This window comes from Vigna unguiculata, chromosome 8, assembly GCF_037176805.1.
Source record: "Vigna unguiculata cultivar grain cowpea cultivar isolate G323 ecotype 2 chromosome 8, ASM3717680v1, whole genome shotgun sequence".
NCBI classification, from domain to species: Eukaryota; Viridiplantae; Streptophyta; class Magnoliopsida; order Fabales; family Fabaceae; genus Vigna; species Vigna unguiculata.
The window spans coordinates 32,081,535-32,100,035 of NC_140799.1; the positions used below are offsets into that span (position 1 = coordinate 32,081,535).

The 18,501-nt window shown below is 34.2% G+C and overlaps 1 protein-coding gene across 1 annotated transcript; it reads right to left on the reverse strand.

Moving 5' to 3' along the window:
- Positions 1-447: 447 nt before the first annotated feature.
- LOC114194072 (RING-finger, DEAD-like helicase, PHD and SNF2 domain-containing protein) lies at positions 448-18,328 on the reverse strand. Its single transcript, XM_028084115.2, has 20 exons — positions 18,066-18,328; positions 16,765-17,591; positions 16,379-16,585; positions 16,170-16,231; positions 15,235-15,691; positions 14,665-14,865; positions 14,137-14,392; positions 13,574-13,814; positions 13,304-13,473; positions 12,647-13,219; positions 9,156-9,325; positions 7,860-8,076; positions 7,574-7,774; positions 6,707-6,823; positions 6,216-6,458; positions 4,418-4,622; positions 3,605-3,816; positions 2,051-2,202; positions 1,166-1,415; positions 448-1,030 (listed from the first exon to the last, which is right to left on the reverse strand). Exons 2-20 carry the CDS (start codon positions 17,577-17,579, stop codon positions 773-775), a joined length of 5,007 nt encoding a protein of 1,668 aa, XP_027939916.1. The 5' UTR covers positions 17,580-17,591; positions 18,066-18,328; the 3' UTR covers positions 448-772.
- Positions 18,329-18,501: the final 173 nt, after the last annotated feature.

Below are 18,501 nucleotides of genomic sequence, written 5' to 3' on the forward strand. Positions count from 1 at the left end.
TAAAATTAGAGTTGTACTTTAACAAATTTCTTTTGCTAAAACAAAGCACTGCTATAATCAGATGGCATTATCTTGAAGCATAGATATCATAAAAATAAGTTCTATTTTTCTTACGAAAGTGATGGTTTAGAAAATTAATATTATCAAGAAACCCAATTATCTGCCCGTTTTACTTCAATAATTAACGTAATAAAAAATTGTACTAAAAAATTATGCAAATTATGATGGTGAAACTTAAATTCAACTAAAAAAAGGTACAAACAGTAGCTTTAGTATTGTTTCTAAGTTAACAAATTTATAATTACTCGGTGCTCTAAACTCTCATCAACGAACTAAAAAGTTTATTGAAATACGTAACAGCTTCAATGATTTCCAAAACACTCATAATTTCTAATATTTATTTTCCCATTTCACTAATTGTTTAGACTCTAGTTGGGAAGACTAAAATAACTAAATCAGTTTGTGAATTAATTAGTGGGATACAATTTTGGGTGTACGAAGTTTACATGAAGAGATTAACAAAGGTGCTACAGGATTAATATATATTTTACAGATTTCTACTCAACACTTAAAACCTTAATATAACTAAAATTATGTACAAGAATAAATAAATTTATAAATATCACAGAATTTTTTTTGGTTGGAAGAATCTACAGCTGAGATTATTGCATTGCATGCATCTCCTCTTGCCTCTTGAAATTACTGCATTTGTGTTTAGTGGCATCTTTGAAATGCAATGCAACCCATCTATGGAACAAAGAGAGAAGCAAAATCATGTCCTTTGTTCATTAAGTCTCTTCTCAGCAGCTATAGCAGCGGCTACTGATGGTGGCAAGTGTCTAAGATTTGTGTTTGTGCTATGATTTTCTTCACTTTCTGGCATTGTAAGTGGTGCCCTAGACAGCAAGGCTTCCACATCCTTCAGGGTCAAAACAGGTTGATCTTGATTTTTAGTGTTTCCACTGATGAATGAATGATTGCTCCTGCTTCTGTTCAATTTGTATAGACTCTCTTCAACCGTGTCTTTTACCTAACACATACAAGAACGAAGCTATAAGAACAGAAAATGTGTTGAATTTATTTGTATGACAGCAATATAAAAAAGGACAACAGTTACATTGAGTTGGCACATGAAGGATAGGGAGAGAGATACAACAGTGCTTACAATGAAACGATGAATGAGGGTCTTGTTTTTTTGTCCAATCCGATGTACACGACTGATTGCTTGTGCTTCAGCAGCTGGATTCAGCAATGGCTCTACAAGAACCACATGCTGTGCTTCCAAAAGATTGAGTCCATTGGCACCATGTTGGATTAAAAGCAGCAACACCTGAATAGATTTTGGTGTTGACCCCTCACATCCTTTTGTATCATTCTGTTTTCCTCTGAATTGACTGATGGCAACATGTGCTTTTCTGAATTCAAATTCATAACCAAAATGATATCAGTATGAGAAAGTTGAAATAGGCTGATTGTCCAAGTAGCAGATCATCAGCCATTCTTATTAACTGAAGCAAATCCTAGATGGTTCCATAAGAAATAATCCTCTGAACCAATTTTATGGACTATACTAGGGTTATTCACGGGGTGAGATAACTACGACTCAATCTGACTCGATCCACCTTAATCTAATTCTTCATAAGCTTGTATTAGACACCATAACATGAATATTTTATTAAAAAAAAGAAAAAGATAACAAACAGGAAAACATGAGGGATCACACCAAATTCATGATAAAAATACCTATGATCCAACTTAATATAGTTCAATCTTCTAATAGTTGGGAGACAGGTTATATATGTTGAATCTAAGATCCAACACAACTAGACCATGTTGAAGAAAATTACAACCTTGTGAGGCTAAAATGAGAAAAGGTAGAAACATAGGAATGTGTTGGGGAGAAAATAAATGTGTGGGACCACAATAGGATCTTAGTCATAATCTTCTCTTTGCCTATCTTGTATTTTATTTTACCCCCAAGTGAATATCTAGTATCCCAGCATAAAAACACAAATAAATGGAGAAATAGTAACTGCACAGATTATCATACCTGCCTCCCTTCATCCGGATGAAGGTAATGTTATTGGCAGTAAAGGCATGCTCCAATACATCAAGTACATCATTCCAACTTGAAAATACAAGAACTTTTGCATTATGATCATTAGCCTTTACCCACAATATTCTTCTTGTGACTGCTTCAATCTAAACCAAATATAAAAAAATATGAGGAATACAAGAGTTAGAAGGCACAAGGGATATGGTATAAATCAAATATGCCAAAGCATGTCTTATTTTCTAAAGCAAGCAAATTACAATGTAAAATGTAGCAACAATATATTTTGAGAAATGTTAGACACATTTATAATGGATATTAAAATTTAAAAAAATCTTAATCTTCTTTTGGAGATAGTCTTTGAATGGTATCCCTGTCTCTACGATGATAGACTATTTTCCTAAACCCTTTGGCAATATGAAATTATAATAGACACCACAACACAAACACTATGTGATCAAATAAAACTTATTAGATTGATCATAATCCTTCCTAACATAGTATAATAAACTATATTTCGAACAAATTAATATTCATATCAGTTATTTAGCAATTTATAATATATAGGGTTAAATATGCTTTTCGTCCCCTAACTTTAAATGAAAACTAGAATTAGTTCCGGTTCAAAACTTTGATCCAATTTAGTCTCTCAACTTTAAAAATGTCTAAATTTAATTCTTTTGAACAAATTTTGTTAAGTTTATTTGACGTTTCAAACGCGTTTCATGATAATATCTAAGTTGTTTATACTGTTTGACATATTTTCGCTTCAATGTTAGCTGAAAAGCGCATTTAAAACGTTAAATAAACTTAATAAAATTCGGTTAAAAGAACTAAATTCACGCATGTCTAAATATTAGGGACTAAATTAGTCTAAAGTTTTGAAGAGAGATTAACTCTAATTTTCACTTAAACTTAAGGGACAAAGAATATATTTGACTCTAATATGTATTATAACATATTTAAAATTAAAAGATCGGTTATTAGCATATGTATCTAGCACAAATTTGTATACACTTTTGGTCATTGTATGCGCTCTAATTCAACATGAACAAACCTATTCTACTAATAGCTTAAGATGCTCGAGGCAGCTGAAAATGGTTTTATATCTAGTTACAAATAGAAATTTTCTTAACCAGTATTGGTTTACCAGCTTAATTAGTCTATGGAAATTTAATCTCACAGAAAATCAATTTGCCATGTTGCATATAAAACGAAAAGCATCTCAATATCACAACAATGCAGTCAAAAGAATTGAAGTCTAAACTATATGCCGAGAGACACAATCAACTCTACATGCCAGTTTTTGAAGTCCAACAATGACAGACACAAGCCTATATCAAAGAAAAAGGGTTTGCAGGCAACAAACATTGAAATTTGTTTCATGGAATTACGAGTAAAATATTCAGTGCAAAAAAGTAAAAAACCATGAAAGTTCAGAATTAAGAAAAATAAAGTGTATCCTGGGTAGTGGTATGTGTACTTGTAGAAAGGAATTATGCTTGTCTATCTTAGGGGTATCAATAGAAAAGATCTTGTGCAGAAAAAAACCTTAGTCCCATATGATCCTTTGACACTAATGGATGCTTCACATATTTCACTGCTGTCGTTTGTATGCAGCTCTGAAAGATTGGAAGATTCATTCTGTGAATCAACTGCATAGGCAATGTTTCCAAAATCAGTATGCTGCCGACATGTAGGGCACATCACCCAATTATGAAGCTTGCTATTTTGAAGTCTTTTCTCAGTCATAGCAAATAAACCTGTAAAAGTAGATGCATAGTTAATTTTCATATAATATTCATTTCGATGTCAATAAATGTTTAACTGTATGTCTGTTGAACAAAGATGGATGAGTGTAATACTAGAAGAGTACAGGCTATGCATCCTGATACTATTTTCTTTCTTCATGTTTTATGTGGACATGGAGAAATGCAGATGATCAATGCGAATTCAGTATACCAGTATTTTTTAGTAAAGCATAAAAGACAAAGGATACAAAATATTTTCTATATAATATACACCAACTATATGTCTGCTAACAGATTGAATATGTGCAGGACTCAACAACTTATCAAAATCTATTGAAATCTTAAGCTATTAGATAATGACAATAGAATGGTTTCATTAGAGCCCTTTTACACACAGAGACTCATATTTACCGTATAAAAATTCAACGTTTTATCTAGAAGAATGAAATGAACAAGGACCAAATTCCAAGTTCTTGATCATATAGGCTCCAAAATCATGCCAATAACCAACTCTCCTAAAAGCTTAAGTTGCTAGGTGAAGACCAAATGTCTTTATTAAATCTCCAACACAACTAAATAATGATGATATAAAGTTTCCTAGTATAATACTTACATTTACAGCATGTAACATGCCCACATGGAAAAACCATCTTCTGATTGCCTAGCTTTTCTTGGCAGACCGGGCATGTTTCATCATCAGTTTTAGCTATAAGTGCAGCCTTCTCTTCTGTAGAGTTTGACATTGCAGTTGTTTCTCCTGAGATTGAAGAGCCGTTTGGACTTTCAAATTGCATTTTTTGCTTGGATTGAACTAAACCCTGAAAAATGGTTCAGCTTTCCAAGTCAGAAAAGAAATATCATATTCCAGGGAATCTTAGTGGGGAATTAAAAAATATCATTTTGAATTTTTAGTTAGATTGGTAATAGTAGTCACCTAGGAAGATAAAAACACAGGTGGATCATCAACTTAAGACGGTTATTTAAATGTCAAACAAATATTGGTCTCTAAGTATAAAGTATTCTCTCAAGTCCCAACTTCCTTTTATGAAAGTCTCATGTTTAAGATTAAATCGAAACATTTCAGCACTCAAATATTTCACTGTTATGTTCATTTTTAGTGCACCTGCCATATGAAGTTTTTTTGACCAAATTTTTTATAGGCAGACCCTAGATGTGCAACCATTAAACTCTTTACAAAGTTTTAAAGCACAGGCCAAAATTACAATGTTGGTCACAACATCAAGGTTTTAGGGGTCTCCCAAACTGCATTGTAACTGCAATTACGACAGCGTTTAGGTGTAATTTTGCAATGTCAATATTTTGAGGACTCCACGACCACAATTTAGAACCTTGCAAGTCTTATGAGTTCATGCTAGAAACAGAACAGTGAAAAATCATCAATTGACAACCCTCATTAATATTGGCATAGAAGTGTTGACAGAATGATAGTATCGACATATATTAGAAGCAAAAAGGGCCTAGCTAGGGGAGAGGTTTGCTCAAGTCTTCCAAAGAGTACCATAGCCATATTTGTTAATATCCTAAAGCTTTAAGGAAAAGAGTACAAAATTATTTATAGAAATGACGACTGTCCAGATTTAAAGCATCTGAACACAAACAAACTATAACAGCTGAATGTTACAGCTAACAGAAATATAACTAACAGTTTCAACTGACAGTTACATCCGTGAGTAGTGTATCCTTAACAATACTAATAACCACGAAACACGACATGAGACATCTTAACATATACAATGTAATCTTGGGAAGCTAAAAGTAAAAAGAATTTCGAGGACAAAAATGGGAATCACTGAATCTTTTAGGTAGTAAAGGTTTCCTTTGGTTATTCATTTAATTTCGTATGTATACAAGTTTCTTATAACAAAATTAGGTTTATAAATGAACTCTTATATGACCATTCAGATTTATTTCACACGTCTCATATAGCAATTCATGATTATTATTGTCAAGAACCAATTCTCAAAATGATTTTATGTTTCAAACATACTACCCGACCCACCTCATGGTGAGACTGAAGCATGAACAATAGACTAGTCCACCTGGTGCTAAAATTTTTAAATTAACTACGAAGAATGAAGACTACAAGGATTAAACTAACCACTTTGTAATAGAACCTCCACCTCTCTAAAAAGTTATATAGATGCCCATAAGGGATTTTATAGATATATCAATTATTAATGAAAAGATTCAATGTATATACATATATATATATATATATATACATATATATATATACACATATATATATATATGTATATATATATATATATGTATATATATATATGTATATATGTATGTATGTGTATATATATGTATATATGTATGTATGTATAAAGAGTAAGCGAAAACAGTTCATTATATACAAATTTCTAACGGTTATTTCTTTATACCTTTAAGTAGCGGAGTTTTCCTTTCGTCTGGGACAACATGGTCAATGACATAAACTTTTCGTGGGAAAAGTTGGAGCTAGCAGCAGTTAATTCATTTTCACCTAAAGCATCGAGAGATTTATCATCTTCACTTGTCCTTAGGTGCAGACGGGAAACAGCCATCTTTATTTCATCATGTGCACGCAGATACTGAGCTTGAGCTAATGCCAAAGACCTTGCATGGCCAAACTCCTTTCGCATTCCCTTATAAGTCAACAACAGAGGAAAGGAACCAAGTCAATCAAAATTGTTATTACAGATAATCTTAGCTTTTAAAAGTTTTACAACTGTCAGTCAATTACTTTTTTACTGAGCACAATTAAACAATCCTGAAAAGGTTTACATGTATTTTGGGAGGAGAGAAGATTAAAATTGAAAATAAAAACACTTTAGATTAATTTAATAACTCCTTGAGGAATCCTATCCATAGAAAATATTTCATAAGGCTATACCTCAAAAACATGTAAATCCTTGGTAGCAGCCGAGACAGAGTCCCTTCCTAATCTAGCCTTGCAGTAGTTCTTTATAACTCCAAGAATTAGCTCCATTTCAGATGCTGATCTTGAAACCTAAAACATAATCAATTTGGAAGATTAAAAAGGTAAGGTTACAAGTTTCAAAATACTAACCAAATTTGCTCGAAATGAGAACATTAGCCAATCATTGTTGATGGTCAGCCTTGGAATCTAATTTGCCATACAGTGCATCTTGACACTTCGGAACAATATATTAAGGAACATTTATAACAGTCGAATGTAATACAAGAATTCTCAAAAATTGCGAATTTTCCTCAACAATGATTGAACATGATGTTGACTCCATTGATATATTTCAGGAGTCCTTTTCTCCATTTTGATTTCCTTATTATAACAATTCAAAACTCTCTTTCAATATAGACTGAATATTTCCAATGCAGAGATCTTAAGAAGGTTCTTAAATTTAAGCATCAGGTCTTATAAGAAACTCTAATTGGAGAGAGCTTAAATACCAGGTCTTAACAATAAATAAAATATTTCAAGTGTGGGTTCTTACGTTTTTAAGTATTAACAAATTGAAGTATGGGGTTCTTATATGACCTCAGCGTTGAATTATAAATATATAGCAAGAGTTGTTGAGAAGTGATGTAACGTAATGGGATTCATTTAAATTAGAACACGACCTTGTTTCTAAGAAGACTCTTGCACTGCAGATGCTCTTATATCAATAAAAGAGAAGAATCCTCTTTAAAACAACAGGAGAGAGAGAGAGAGAGAAGAGGTATAATAAATATGCAGTAGTCTATGACCCAAAGAAAATGTCAATCAAATGAAGTAACTCACCACTACTCTTTGTCCAACATTCCTTTTCTTTGATTCTTCATGACCGATATCAGATGTTGTAGAACTGTTACTAGATTGTGATAGCTTTGAGAGAAAATGATTTAGTGCAAAGTTTTTCTTCTGAAAATCTACTGCCTCCTCAGCAGATGAAATTATCCCTCCACGATCATTCTTAAGAACGAAGAGTCTTGCTTCATAATCCTGAGGAAAAAAATAAATCATGAGACCATATTACATTCATTAGACACAAGATGAAGAAAATTGACAGATAAATTATGCAGTAAACCTGAAACAATTCATCTAGCTCGCACAAAACACATGGGGGACCATCACAATTAGGCTGACAATTTCGACATTTACCCACACGTTCAATATCTTCTTCTTTTGGTTTTTCCATAGTCTGATCAATTTCTAACAGTCGATCTAGTAGTGTTTTTCTAGAGGCCTCTAACTGATCCAAACCTGTCTGAATTTGATACTTTAGAGAGCTTATGCTTCGGAAACTGGATTAAAAGCAACACGCATCAGTAATAGCGATCTCACAGTCAAGTTACCAGAAGCTATCTATCAAAATATCTTAGTAAATAATTTTGAAATCTGGTTGCACAATAGAAGATCCCTCCCAAAGCCATGTATTAGAGATTTAAAATCATTCATAAGAGTTTACTAATTGCTTAAGCTATTGATTATTCGTATTTGACATGGAACCAAAGCCTCTCTAACCAAGTGGTTAGATGTAGAAGTTTGATCATTACTGCACACTCTTAATAATTAAGTTCAATTTCAGCACAAACTAAAATGACATTTTGCATTGTATGGAAAACCATTAATGAACTTTTTGACAAATAACTATAGCAATGAAAGTTATGTAATTCTTAGAATGTGGGTTTTAGTCTTTTAGACCTAACTTAACCCCACAAAACCAATTTGTAAGGTAAGGATTGCTTCCCTTATATACTCTGACTTAGGCTCTTTCTCTAGCCAATGTGGAACTTGGCTCTTTTTAAATACATTTGTTGTCCAACACTATTGGTTTGGTACATGGATAATATGATGGATTATCCTTCTATAATGATAAATCTTTGATATATGTTGGTACAATCTTATAATGTAAATTAAAGTCTAATTATCCTACAAATTTGTCTTGTAAAGTGAGAATTGTCTCCATCTACTCTCTTTTAGGCTCTATCTCAATGAGGAACTTGAGGTTTTCCCAACAGTCATTGTTGAAGATCTCAAGTCGACTAGAAATTTAGCCAAATTGTAATAAATAAATAGATAGGTACAAACCTCACCTTTCAAGATGGTTTTATAAAGTTAAGTTAGGCTTAAAGTCCACCTTATAAGAGTTACTGACAACATATATGAAAATGACCAGTAATAACTATATATTAGAACACTGTTCATAACTGGATATTGTATGTTGTTGATATCAGTTTTAAATGTATTACATTGTTTAGCAACTTTTTTACGGTGAATCTACATATAAAGATCAAGAGCATAAAAGAGAAAGTCAAGTATATGGATACGGTTAAAACTGTAGTACTTGACAATTGTGTTAAATAGTCAAAGCCTGACTGACCGAGCAGTTATTCTTGATGACTTTGAATTGCTTGAAGTTCCTGAGATGGCTTCTTCAATCTTTCTAATCAACTCAGTGGAGAAATCTTTGCTCTGCTCAGCATGATGGAGTGCTTCTAACCACCAAAATGTATTTTGATCTGTTCGATTGTCACGATAAGCATTACTGACCTACAAAAAATACAAATGTCATTTACAGAAAATATCATCAAAGAAAGGAAAAAAAACTTGAGCAGATTCGATCTTCATAATTATAGCATAATAAAGCATCTCAACATGATTTCACACTACTATATATCTCATGTAGTTACTAAATAATATAAAAATTGCTTATCCTCAAAATGAAACAAAATTAGTGATCATATTTATTTTTTTTCACCTCTAGAAACAACACATCTTGCATTCTTTCCTTTTTTAACTATGAAAACAGAAGGCAGGCACGAATTCTGTGATTCATTTTGATTGAAAATGAACTGGCAAACCAAGGTATATGGTTAGTCTTTTATAGGATTCAACTTACTATCTGAAGAAAAAAGATTTGCATTGATTTTGGAGAAAAAAATTCATTACACGTGAGTATTGTATTACTCAGATGGCTACAATGTTTCTTAGCTGCCTATTAGTTTGTTAGTAGTTAAACTTGTAGACATTTAGTTAGTTATTACACATGCCAACTCTTACTATGACAATTGTACCTTTCTCTTTGTTGTATATAAAGAGACTCTTGTAAATTAGTTGAATTAAATACAAACACATATGAAGAGCTTGAAGGTTCTTCATAGCTATTCCCTCCTTATTCCCCTTCCTCCACAACCTATGTGAAGATTTTAGAGAAACTAGATAATTGTAACTTCTTGCTGGCAGCAACAAGTGGAACCAAGAATTAAATTGCATTGTCTTCAACACTTTATGGTTAGTCCGTCTATTTTTCATCAATTTCTTAATGAAGCTGATTGTGAAGCTGGAAAAATCAGTCCAGCATATAGACATGGGAACAACGAGATCATATATTGTGGACATGGTTTCATGGTTTCAATCTACACTATTGCAATCGTCCTTTCTCGTGTTCTTGAAAGTGTTCATTCCTATCAGGTTTGGTATGAATTTCATGAGCATTTTCACAAATAGACATGAGCAAGAGTGCAGTAACTTGGTGCTGAACTTCATTCCACGTCTCTTGAAAATTGTTTCATGATGAAATGTTTTCTTCAAAATGAAAGCATTGGTTATTGTCTTGCTTTTGTGGGTATCGGAATGTTGGTATGAGAGAAAACAGAAAATATTACCAGAAAGAAAACTGATTATTATTTCACTAATTAAGAAAGAAGACACAAGCTGAGCACATATAGGCTCAAAAGAGGTTACAGCAGTTACACACTAATCATGACAGAAAACAGAAAAACCCAGATAACTAACTAACATCCAGCTGAATAACTGAATGTTTACATTTATATCTCTAATGGTGGAAATGCTGTTTCTCTTTAAGAACACATTGATGTGATCCTTAAAGGTTTCCCTCAAGACTATGAATCTGTTCTTTTTGTTATTGAAAGTAGGCTTGAACATCTTATTGAAGAAGCTGAAGCTCTTCTTCTAGCACAAGAGTCTCAGCTCAAAAAGTTTCAAAAGAAAGTTGTTCTTAGTTGTGCTTCTGTTAATCTAATTCAAGCACCACGCCTGATTCAATTTCAAAGAATGAAGTACTGCTGAAGTGATGACTTAGAATGTGCAGAACCAAGATGCAAAAGCTCATATCACTAGTTTCGTGGATCCTCTTCCTTCCGTGATGGTTGCAACTATGATTATAGAGGTGGTGATCGTGGTCGTGGAGGACACTTTGCTAAAGTGAAGTGCCAAGTATGCTTCAAGTATGGACCTATTGCTTCCCTTTGCTATCACCAGTTTGATCAGAACTATTGGGCTCCCACTCAAGGCTATTTTTACTTAAATTCTCAAGGAAATTCAAGCCATATTTTCTAGAGAAACTTTCATCCATTTGCTCAATACAATATATACTCACATTTTCCTCAACACCAACAATGCTCTGCTCCATTTCTTGTATATCCTTCAACCAACCAATGTCCTCCTTTATAGCAATTACAACACCCCCCTGATGCTTTGCTAACCATAACTGGAGCACGTTCATTGCCTACTCCCAACATTCAAAATTCTGATTCCAATTCATTCCCTAGTTTTAATGATTGTTACATATTACTATTCCAATTCATTCCCTAGTTTTAGTGCTTCTTTCATATAACTGGATATAGTCAGAACATTCACCACAATGTTCATGAATGAAGGTCCTGAAACATTTACATTGGTAATGGCGAATCCAATCTTTTGGATCCTCCTATTTTTCAGCTCCTAATAATCATATCGTTTCCTCAGCCCTTCATCATTTACTTCATGATCCAACTATCACTAAAATTCTAACTAGCGTCAGTAAACCTGCTAAGGATAATTTTGTTTACTTTGAATTCCATGCTACTGTTTTGTTAAAACTTTTCGTTATTCAGTTAGTTAGGCTTGTTAGCTATTACTATGACAGTTGTACCTTTCTCTTTGTTCTATATAAAGAGACTCTTGTAAATCAATTGAATCAATTGAATTGAATACAAACAGGGATAATTTTTAGTTTCACTTCCTTTTCCTTTCTCTCTCTCTCTCTCTCTAGAACTCTAATATTACAAAAATATAAGAGCAATGTATGCTCCTATGCTCCCAACCAAGGATAACAACTTTGGTCCTTCTATGAGCTAAGAAAACTGGAAGGAATTCATTCATCTTGAATCCTCCCCAAATCTACTCTCCTTAAATATTTCTTAGTTTAGCCTTAGATCACGTGTAGGAGGACTATTTGAATGTGAATTTAGACTTAACCCCACAAAATCAACTTGTTGAGTGAAGGCTTTTTCCCGCTTATATACTCTCTTCAAGCTCTATCTTGGTTTTGCCAAATACACCCCTTCATGCACAACAACACCATTGGGCTTGGTGAGTAGATAATAAGTGGGTGACCCTTATAACTGATTCAAGATAAGTTTTAATGCCATGATAGAATGTGAGTTTTGGTCTAACTCAACTCTACAAAATTGATTTATACGACAAGGGTTGTTCCTGACTAATATTCTCTTTCTAGGTTCTATCTCTAGCCTATGTAGGACTGGGGTTTTCCCTAAAAGGACCATCCAATACCAGCATCACTATATTTATCAATCTCATAAAAGGTGTTAGTTTGCACCATTCAAAAAATTCACTTAAATGATCATAGAAACGGTTTTTGTGACTTAAATTAATGGTGGACAAACTCTGTATTAGGAATAAATGTAGTATTAAATAGTTTGGTTATATCCAATATTGGATAGTTACAATATTACATACACAGCTAAGATCTGATCACATTTCGCAGGAAATAATCAACTTACATAAACAAATCCCAAAGTTCAATATAAGTGAACAAATTCTTCCTTAAGATCCGGTGAAAATATTTACCTGAATGTAAGAACTTTGAAACTCCTGTTGGGCTGCAGATAGCTTTGAACTGAAGACAGACAAGAATTTCTGTTTCGAATCTTCACATTCTGCTATCAGAGATTTGACAGAACTGGCTGATAAATTATCAAATTCCTGATCCTCCTTTGTGTCATTTTCCAAAAGGCTAACATTTGATGGTTCTGCAGACGGCACGGTTGCATTTATGTAATCACAGCCACTTATTCTTTGCCTCTTCACATGACAACTGTCAACCTTTACAATTAAATGCCTTTTGGTCATCTTAAATTCAGAATTTTCAGAGAATTGTTTTCCTTTGGATGCCAATGTTAAAGCAAAGTTTGAAGCAAGTGGAAGTATTTCAGCAAGATTATGATGAATGTGGATATTTAACAAAGGATCCAGGCGAAAATCTTCAGCATGCTCTCCAGCCAAAGCAAGAGCTTCACCGTACAGTGATGTAGCTTGAGAAAAATCTTTTTGTATTGCAGCAATAGCTGCAAGTGCATTCAAAGCAATAACTAACTTCCTGAGAGCTTCCTCACCTTCGATTTTGGTCTTGCTTATAAGAACCTACAGATCATGTTGCATAAAAAATTGACAGACGAATGTATATTGTATGTGAAAACAAATCAAAGATCCTTCCAAGTAACATACCATTAGTATTTCTTCCATAGTCATTGGTGTCTGCTGTAGGGAGCGCAACCCAGAACTTCCAACCTGGGGATGACAACAAGCTTGACGAAGCTTCAGCAAAGCATTCAGTAGCTTCCCTGCCTCGTTGTGAGTGATTAAAGGATCAGAGGAACTTTGCAAAGAGATAGCATCTGGAATATGCATCAAATATTGCAAGTTCAATCATTATCATGGATGCACATTTCTTTCAAAGGATTTATAAAACGAAATTACACAGCACTAAGCAAAAACCTGGGCCTTTTCTATTAAGAATATCATTTCTCAAACTTTCAATAACTTCATGAGCATCTCTAACACAAGTTTCATGTTGCCTCTGGTAAAAGTGCTCCTCTACTGGTGAGAGAGTAAGCCAAGAGAGACACTCCTCTTGGGATGGAAGGTCCAATTCATCAGCAACATGTTTTTTAGAAGAACGCCACATGATTTGTTTGAAAACTTTGTGTGTAAACTCCATAGCTCCCACATCTCCCTTCTGCATAAGTATGGAGTGATAGCAAAGTTAAGTAAGATAAATTTACAAACCTTTCTGAACTCTGCTGAGATGCAGGACATGACAAAACTGGAGATGTCTAAACTAAAATGAAATTACAAAAAGGTTATTGATTTCCTCTATACACACAAGGCTTATAGCATGTCAAATGAGAATAAAATTTGGACTTGAAGGTAATTGCAAAAAGGCTTACTCCTAGTTGATACTCAATTTTTATGTATAAAATAGAAAAAAAAAAAAAACTAGTAATAAGGAAAGTCAGTCCGCACCAAGTTCATAAAACATTAAATTAAAAAGAAAATACCTCATAAGGATCTCTAATAACATCAGTCCACCACCTGTATTTATCAAAAGGACTGGCCACAAGGAACCTTAGAAGTCCATATAAGTCATCAAGTTTTCGCTGAATTGGGGTACCAGTAATGCACCATCGATACTTTGAATGGAGTCTTAGAGCCATTTCAGTAGAAGCTGTAGTATTACTTTCCACCATTTGTGCCTCATCCAAGCAAACCCTCCACCAATATATTCTCGTAAGAAGAGTTGGGATGACAGGGTACCTACAAGGAAAAAGAGGCTACTAAAACACTTGGGACCATAATAGACATACTGAGATCTAAATTTTTTCTAAAATATAACATCGGTGAGGATGGTTCGTGAAAAGGTTTAAAGATTAGAAATCATAAACAAAATATAACACCTCAAATACACAGTCAAAACTGATGGATGAAAAGCTCGACCAAACTCATAAACTCGTCTTGAAATGTATAAATAAAATATCCTACATATTATATAATAACAAAGGGGGAATATTGCAGCCTTTAGGGCAAACCTTTTTTGAAACCTCAGAAAGTGCCGATCACCTTCATGCCTATCAGAATCATGAGACAGATCCTCTTTAAGCACATCATATGTAGTTAATACAATGTCAGCACTAGCAAGATCACTGATATCCATAACAGACGTATTGGAAAAAGTTGTTTCTCGCACACCTTCGTAGACACAAGTTTTCAAGGAGCCCTGATGCGTATGGCTATAATGACAAATAAAGTTAATGAGAACATTTTACTATAACTAAATTAAATAACTAAAAGGGCATTACACTCGAAATCATACTTTACAGACATACTAAAGCATGAAACAAGCACATTAGTCCCTAGTCCACACATAATATGCAGAAAACCCAAGTCCCAAATTGACTACAGATTGTGTCAAAATACAATATATAAGTGAGAACAATCCTCACTTACAAACTAGTTTTAAGGGTTGACTTAGGCCCTAACCCACTTTGTAAGACATCCTTGCGCAGAATTACATAGGGTAGGAGGATCAAGTCCTCCTTAAGGCAACACAGACATACTCACACAAAAAAAGCATTCGTAGTTCTGATTAAGAAAAATACCGTATAATTTCATCATGCCACTGGGGCAAAATAGGTGCAGGGCAGACAATGAGTGTGGCGCCAGAGGCAATAGGAGATTCAGTAGCTTGAATTAGTTCAGAGCACATATGACATACATATTCTCCATCCCTCACAGATACTGTAGTTTTATATGCCTTGCCTTCAGATCCGTGTTTTGATTTCAAATATTTTCCTTTCGGTGAATAACCAACACAATCCGCATGTTGCCAAGCATCGCAAATGTCACACTGAACCCACAGTCCTTCATATTTAAGACTTTCGCTCACAGCTCCACATATGCACTCCACACGATCTCTTTTAACTCTCTTCAAAGTGACTTTTTGGTCCACATTAATTTGTGGATCTAAATCAAATAATATGTCACTTCCAGATGCTGATCTACGATGAGTAAAGATGCAAGAAAGCAATTCAACAGTTTTTCCCAAGCCCATCTCATCTGTTGCATCAAAATAAATTAGTCATAGAAGACCGAATTTTCAATTGTATATATGCATACAACACCCATATAGTTTGTATATAATATCATACATAAATACCAACTATAATATAATACTAAGTCAAAGACCAACCTCTCCATAAAACCTAAGCCATTGGTGGATGGCAAAGAATGGTTCCAAAAAACAGCTGATATAAACAGGAATTGATAGAATTTCAACAGCAAGATTCTATCAGTGGACTCATCATCCTAAAGCTACAAGATCCAATGGACTATTCATTATGCAATAAATTTGACTGTAAACAGTCAATTCAATATGACAAAAGAGGCCAACAAGAAAAAGGAATTTCTTTATATATAAAACAGTAGTTTCTCTACAGTGGTAAATATCTAGAACCTATCCAAACTAGAATGTAGCAAAGATCTACATGACGATATGAGGAAAAAAATTAAATATGCAACATAGGTTGGGACCTACCAGCAAGAATGCCTCCAAATACATAAGGCGAAGAAGTCTCTGGGTACAATGAAATATTTCCACTGAAGCCATTGTAATTCAAATAAGCACAACGGAAGAGAGAATGAATTCATAATAGTTGGGGGGTAGAGTGACCAGCCTTACATGAATAATACAATAAAAAAGAATGCCTGGATATTATATTTTGAAAACCCATAGACAAAACTTACCTGAATGGATTGAAAAACATTTGAGAACTGGCGTCCAGAAAATCCACAGGTATGCATAGTGGAGAATGAAACTGATTTCTTTCTGTTTCACCCTGACTTTCTTCCACTGCTTTCTCTCTTTCTACCATCCAGAAAGCTGCACGCCTTTGATATGGCCTCAATTTAGGAAGTAACTCTGGTATGTCATCTTCAAGCATTGGCTCTGCTCTGTACACAAGATATATGAAAGATAAACAAAAAAGATAAACAAAATGTTTGACATGAGATTGACTACCACTAGACTTCGGTGAAGATTGAACTATGTTATTGTATGATCAACTGACCATTGTACCAACTATTCTAACCGTTAAATTAGAATCCAAGGACAAAGAGAATGTTTAACTTACTTTGAAGGCTTTATGGCTTCATATAAACCTGCAGGATCAAACCTTGCATGTTTCCTTGCTTTGCAAGTGTCATCTACCATCTCTGTCTGTGGATCACCATCCATTTTCATACAGCTAAACCCGTACCTAACTTCTGAAGTCATTATTTCTGGACGCAACCAAGACATTACATTTACCATACTCTTTTTCCATAGTTGTCTAGAAGTATCAAGAAGCGACTCACATGCATTGAAGGCGTTCTTTAGTACCTCAACCCTTACCCTGAGGGAGGAAATTTCCTCCGAAAGCCTAATCCCAAGAACTGGCCTCAGTGTAACAAACTTCAAACTTGCCAAGTGAAGAAGACCAGTAACACCTTCATCAGGTCCGTCAAAAATACCAGATAACAACACTGTATAAGTTTCCACATGGTCAACGGTAACTCTTCTCGCAAACTCTAGATGAATATCAGTATAGGGTAACACAGGCCAATGGCCTAATTTAATTCGACCAAGAACATTACTGACATTACATACTCGAAATCTCAACAAGTACTGCTGATCCCGACAAAAATCCTCAGCCAATTCAAAACCAGAAAAACCTTCACTCAAGTTTAAATCCCTCAAAACAATCTCAGAAATATCAAGGTGTTGACCCGACAACCAATCCAACCGAGCAACCTCCACAAAATAAGGCTTATCAATGTCACCATAACTATCTTTTGCTTCTTCCCCTCCTTCTACAACATTTTGTTTATTCAATTCTGTCTCAGCAGAAGCATCTGGGTCTAGTATTATCCCACCTGCTCGATGCGGTTTGTTTTTTCGCCTACCCATCACTTTTCACCACTAGCAAAACAAAACTTGCTAAGCTATATTTCATAACATAATACAATACAAAGATTACTCATGATTTTAAAGAATTGAAACTGAAGCTCAACATGGAGCCAAACAACTTATTATCTCTAACACTTCGGTTTCGAAAACAACACAATCAAAAAAACCAAAAGAAACACCTTACACTGTCATAATAGAAAGTCAAGAACAAACTTAACAAGAATTAAACATATCATAAATAAGGCAAAGTAAAGAACATTGAATGAGAAACATTCAGGAGTTGGTAGATGCAACTACGGAACAAGAGATTGGAAAGAACAGAGGGTCAACTGAATGAAGGGGGTAAGAGCAAGTGATCAATTGCACCGCCATAGCCTAATACTGAAAGTCAGAAACTTGAGATAATTTTGAGAGACCCAATAGAGCAGTGAGTGTTGCACGTGAATTTTTGCATGGGAAAATGTGAAGGGGGTTTAGAATTAGAACCTGAAGAGAGTGAAGAGAGCATGAATTGGGGAAGCGAGCGAGAAAGAGCATGCAGCAGAGACTGAGTCCCACGCGCGAGTTTGCGAAATTAGGAAAGAAGCTAGAGAGAGAAACAGAAAGATTGATAGATAAATAGGATGCGAAAACAAAATAAAAGTGTGTTTGTCTATGTTTCTGTGAGTGAATGTGAAAGTGTTGGATGGTGTTGTTGTTACAGCCGCAAACGTTGTTTCCAACGAATCCAGAGATCTTGGATCCACTTTCATCTTGCCAACATCACCCTTCAACCCCTCTCGTATATTCAATTTTACCCATCTTTAATTGCTAGGTTAAATTTAAATTTTAATCCTTTATTTTTTTATTCGCGAATATTGATTGTCCCTTTTTTTTTAATTTTAGTTTTAAAATGTTTGGAATTCACAATTTTTATTTCATT

What these genes read in the sequence shown, in the direction of transcription:
- LOC114194072 (XM_028084115.2), bottom strand. Translation starts at nt 17,579, where the DNA reads ATGGGTAGGCGAAAAAACAAACCGCATCGAGCAGGTGGGATAATACTA. An exon ending in ATTTGGAGGCATTCTTGCTG is followed by an intron (nt 15,692 to 16,169) that starts GTAGGTCCCAAC and finishes TTGATGCAACAG; the next exon opens with ATGAGATGGGCTTGGGAAAA. An exon ending in GCATGTTACATGCTGTAAAT is followed by an intron (nt 3,817 to 4,417) that starts GTAAGTATTATA and finishes CTACTTTTACAG; the next exon opens with GTTTATTTGCTATGACTGAG.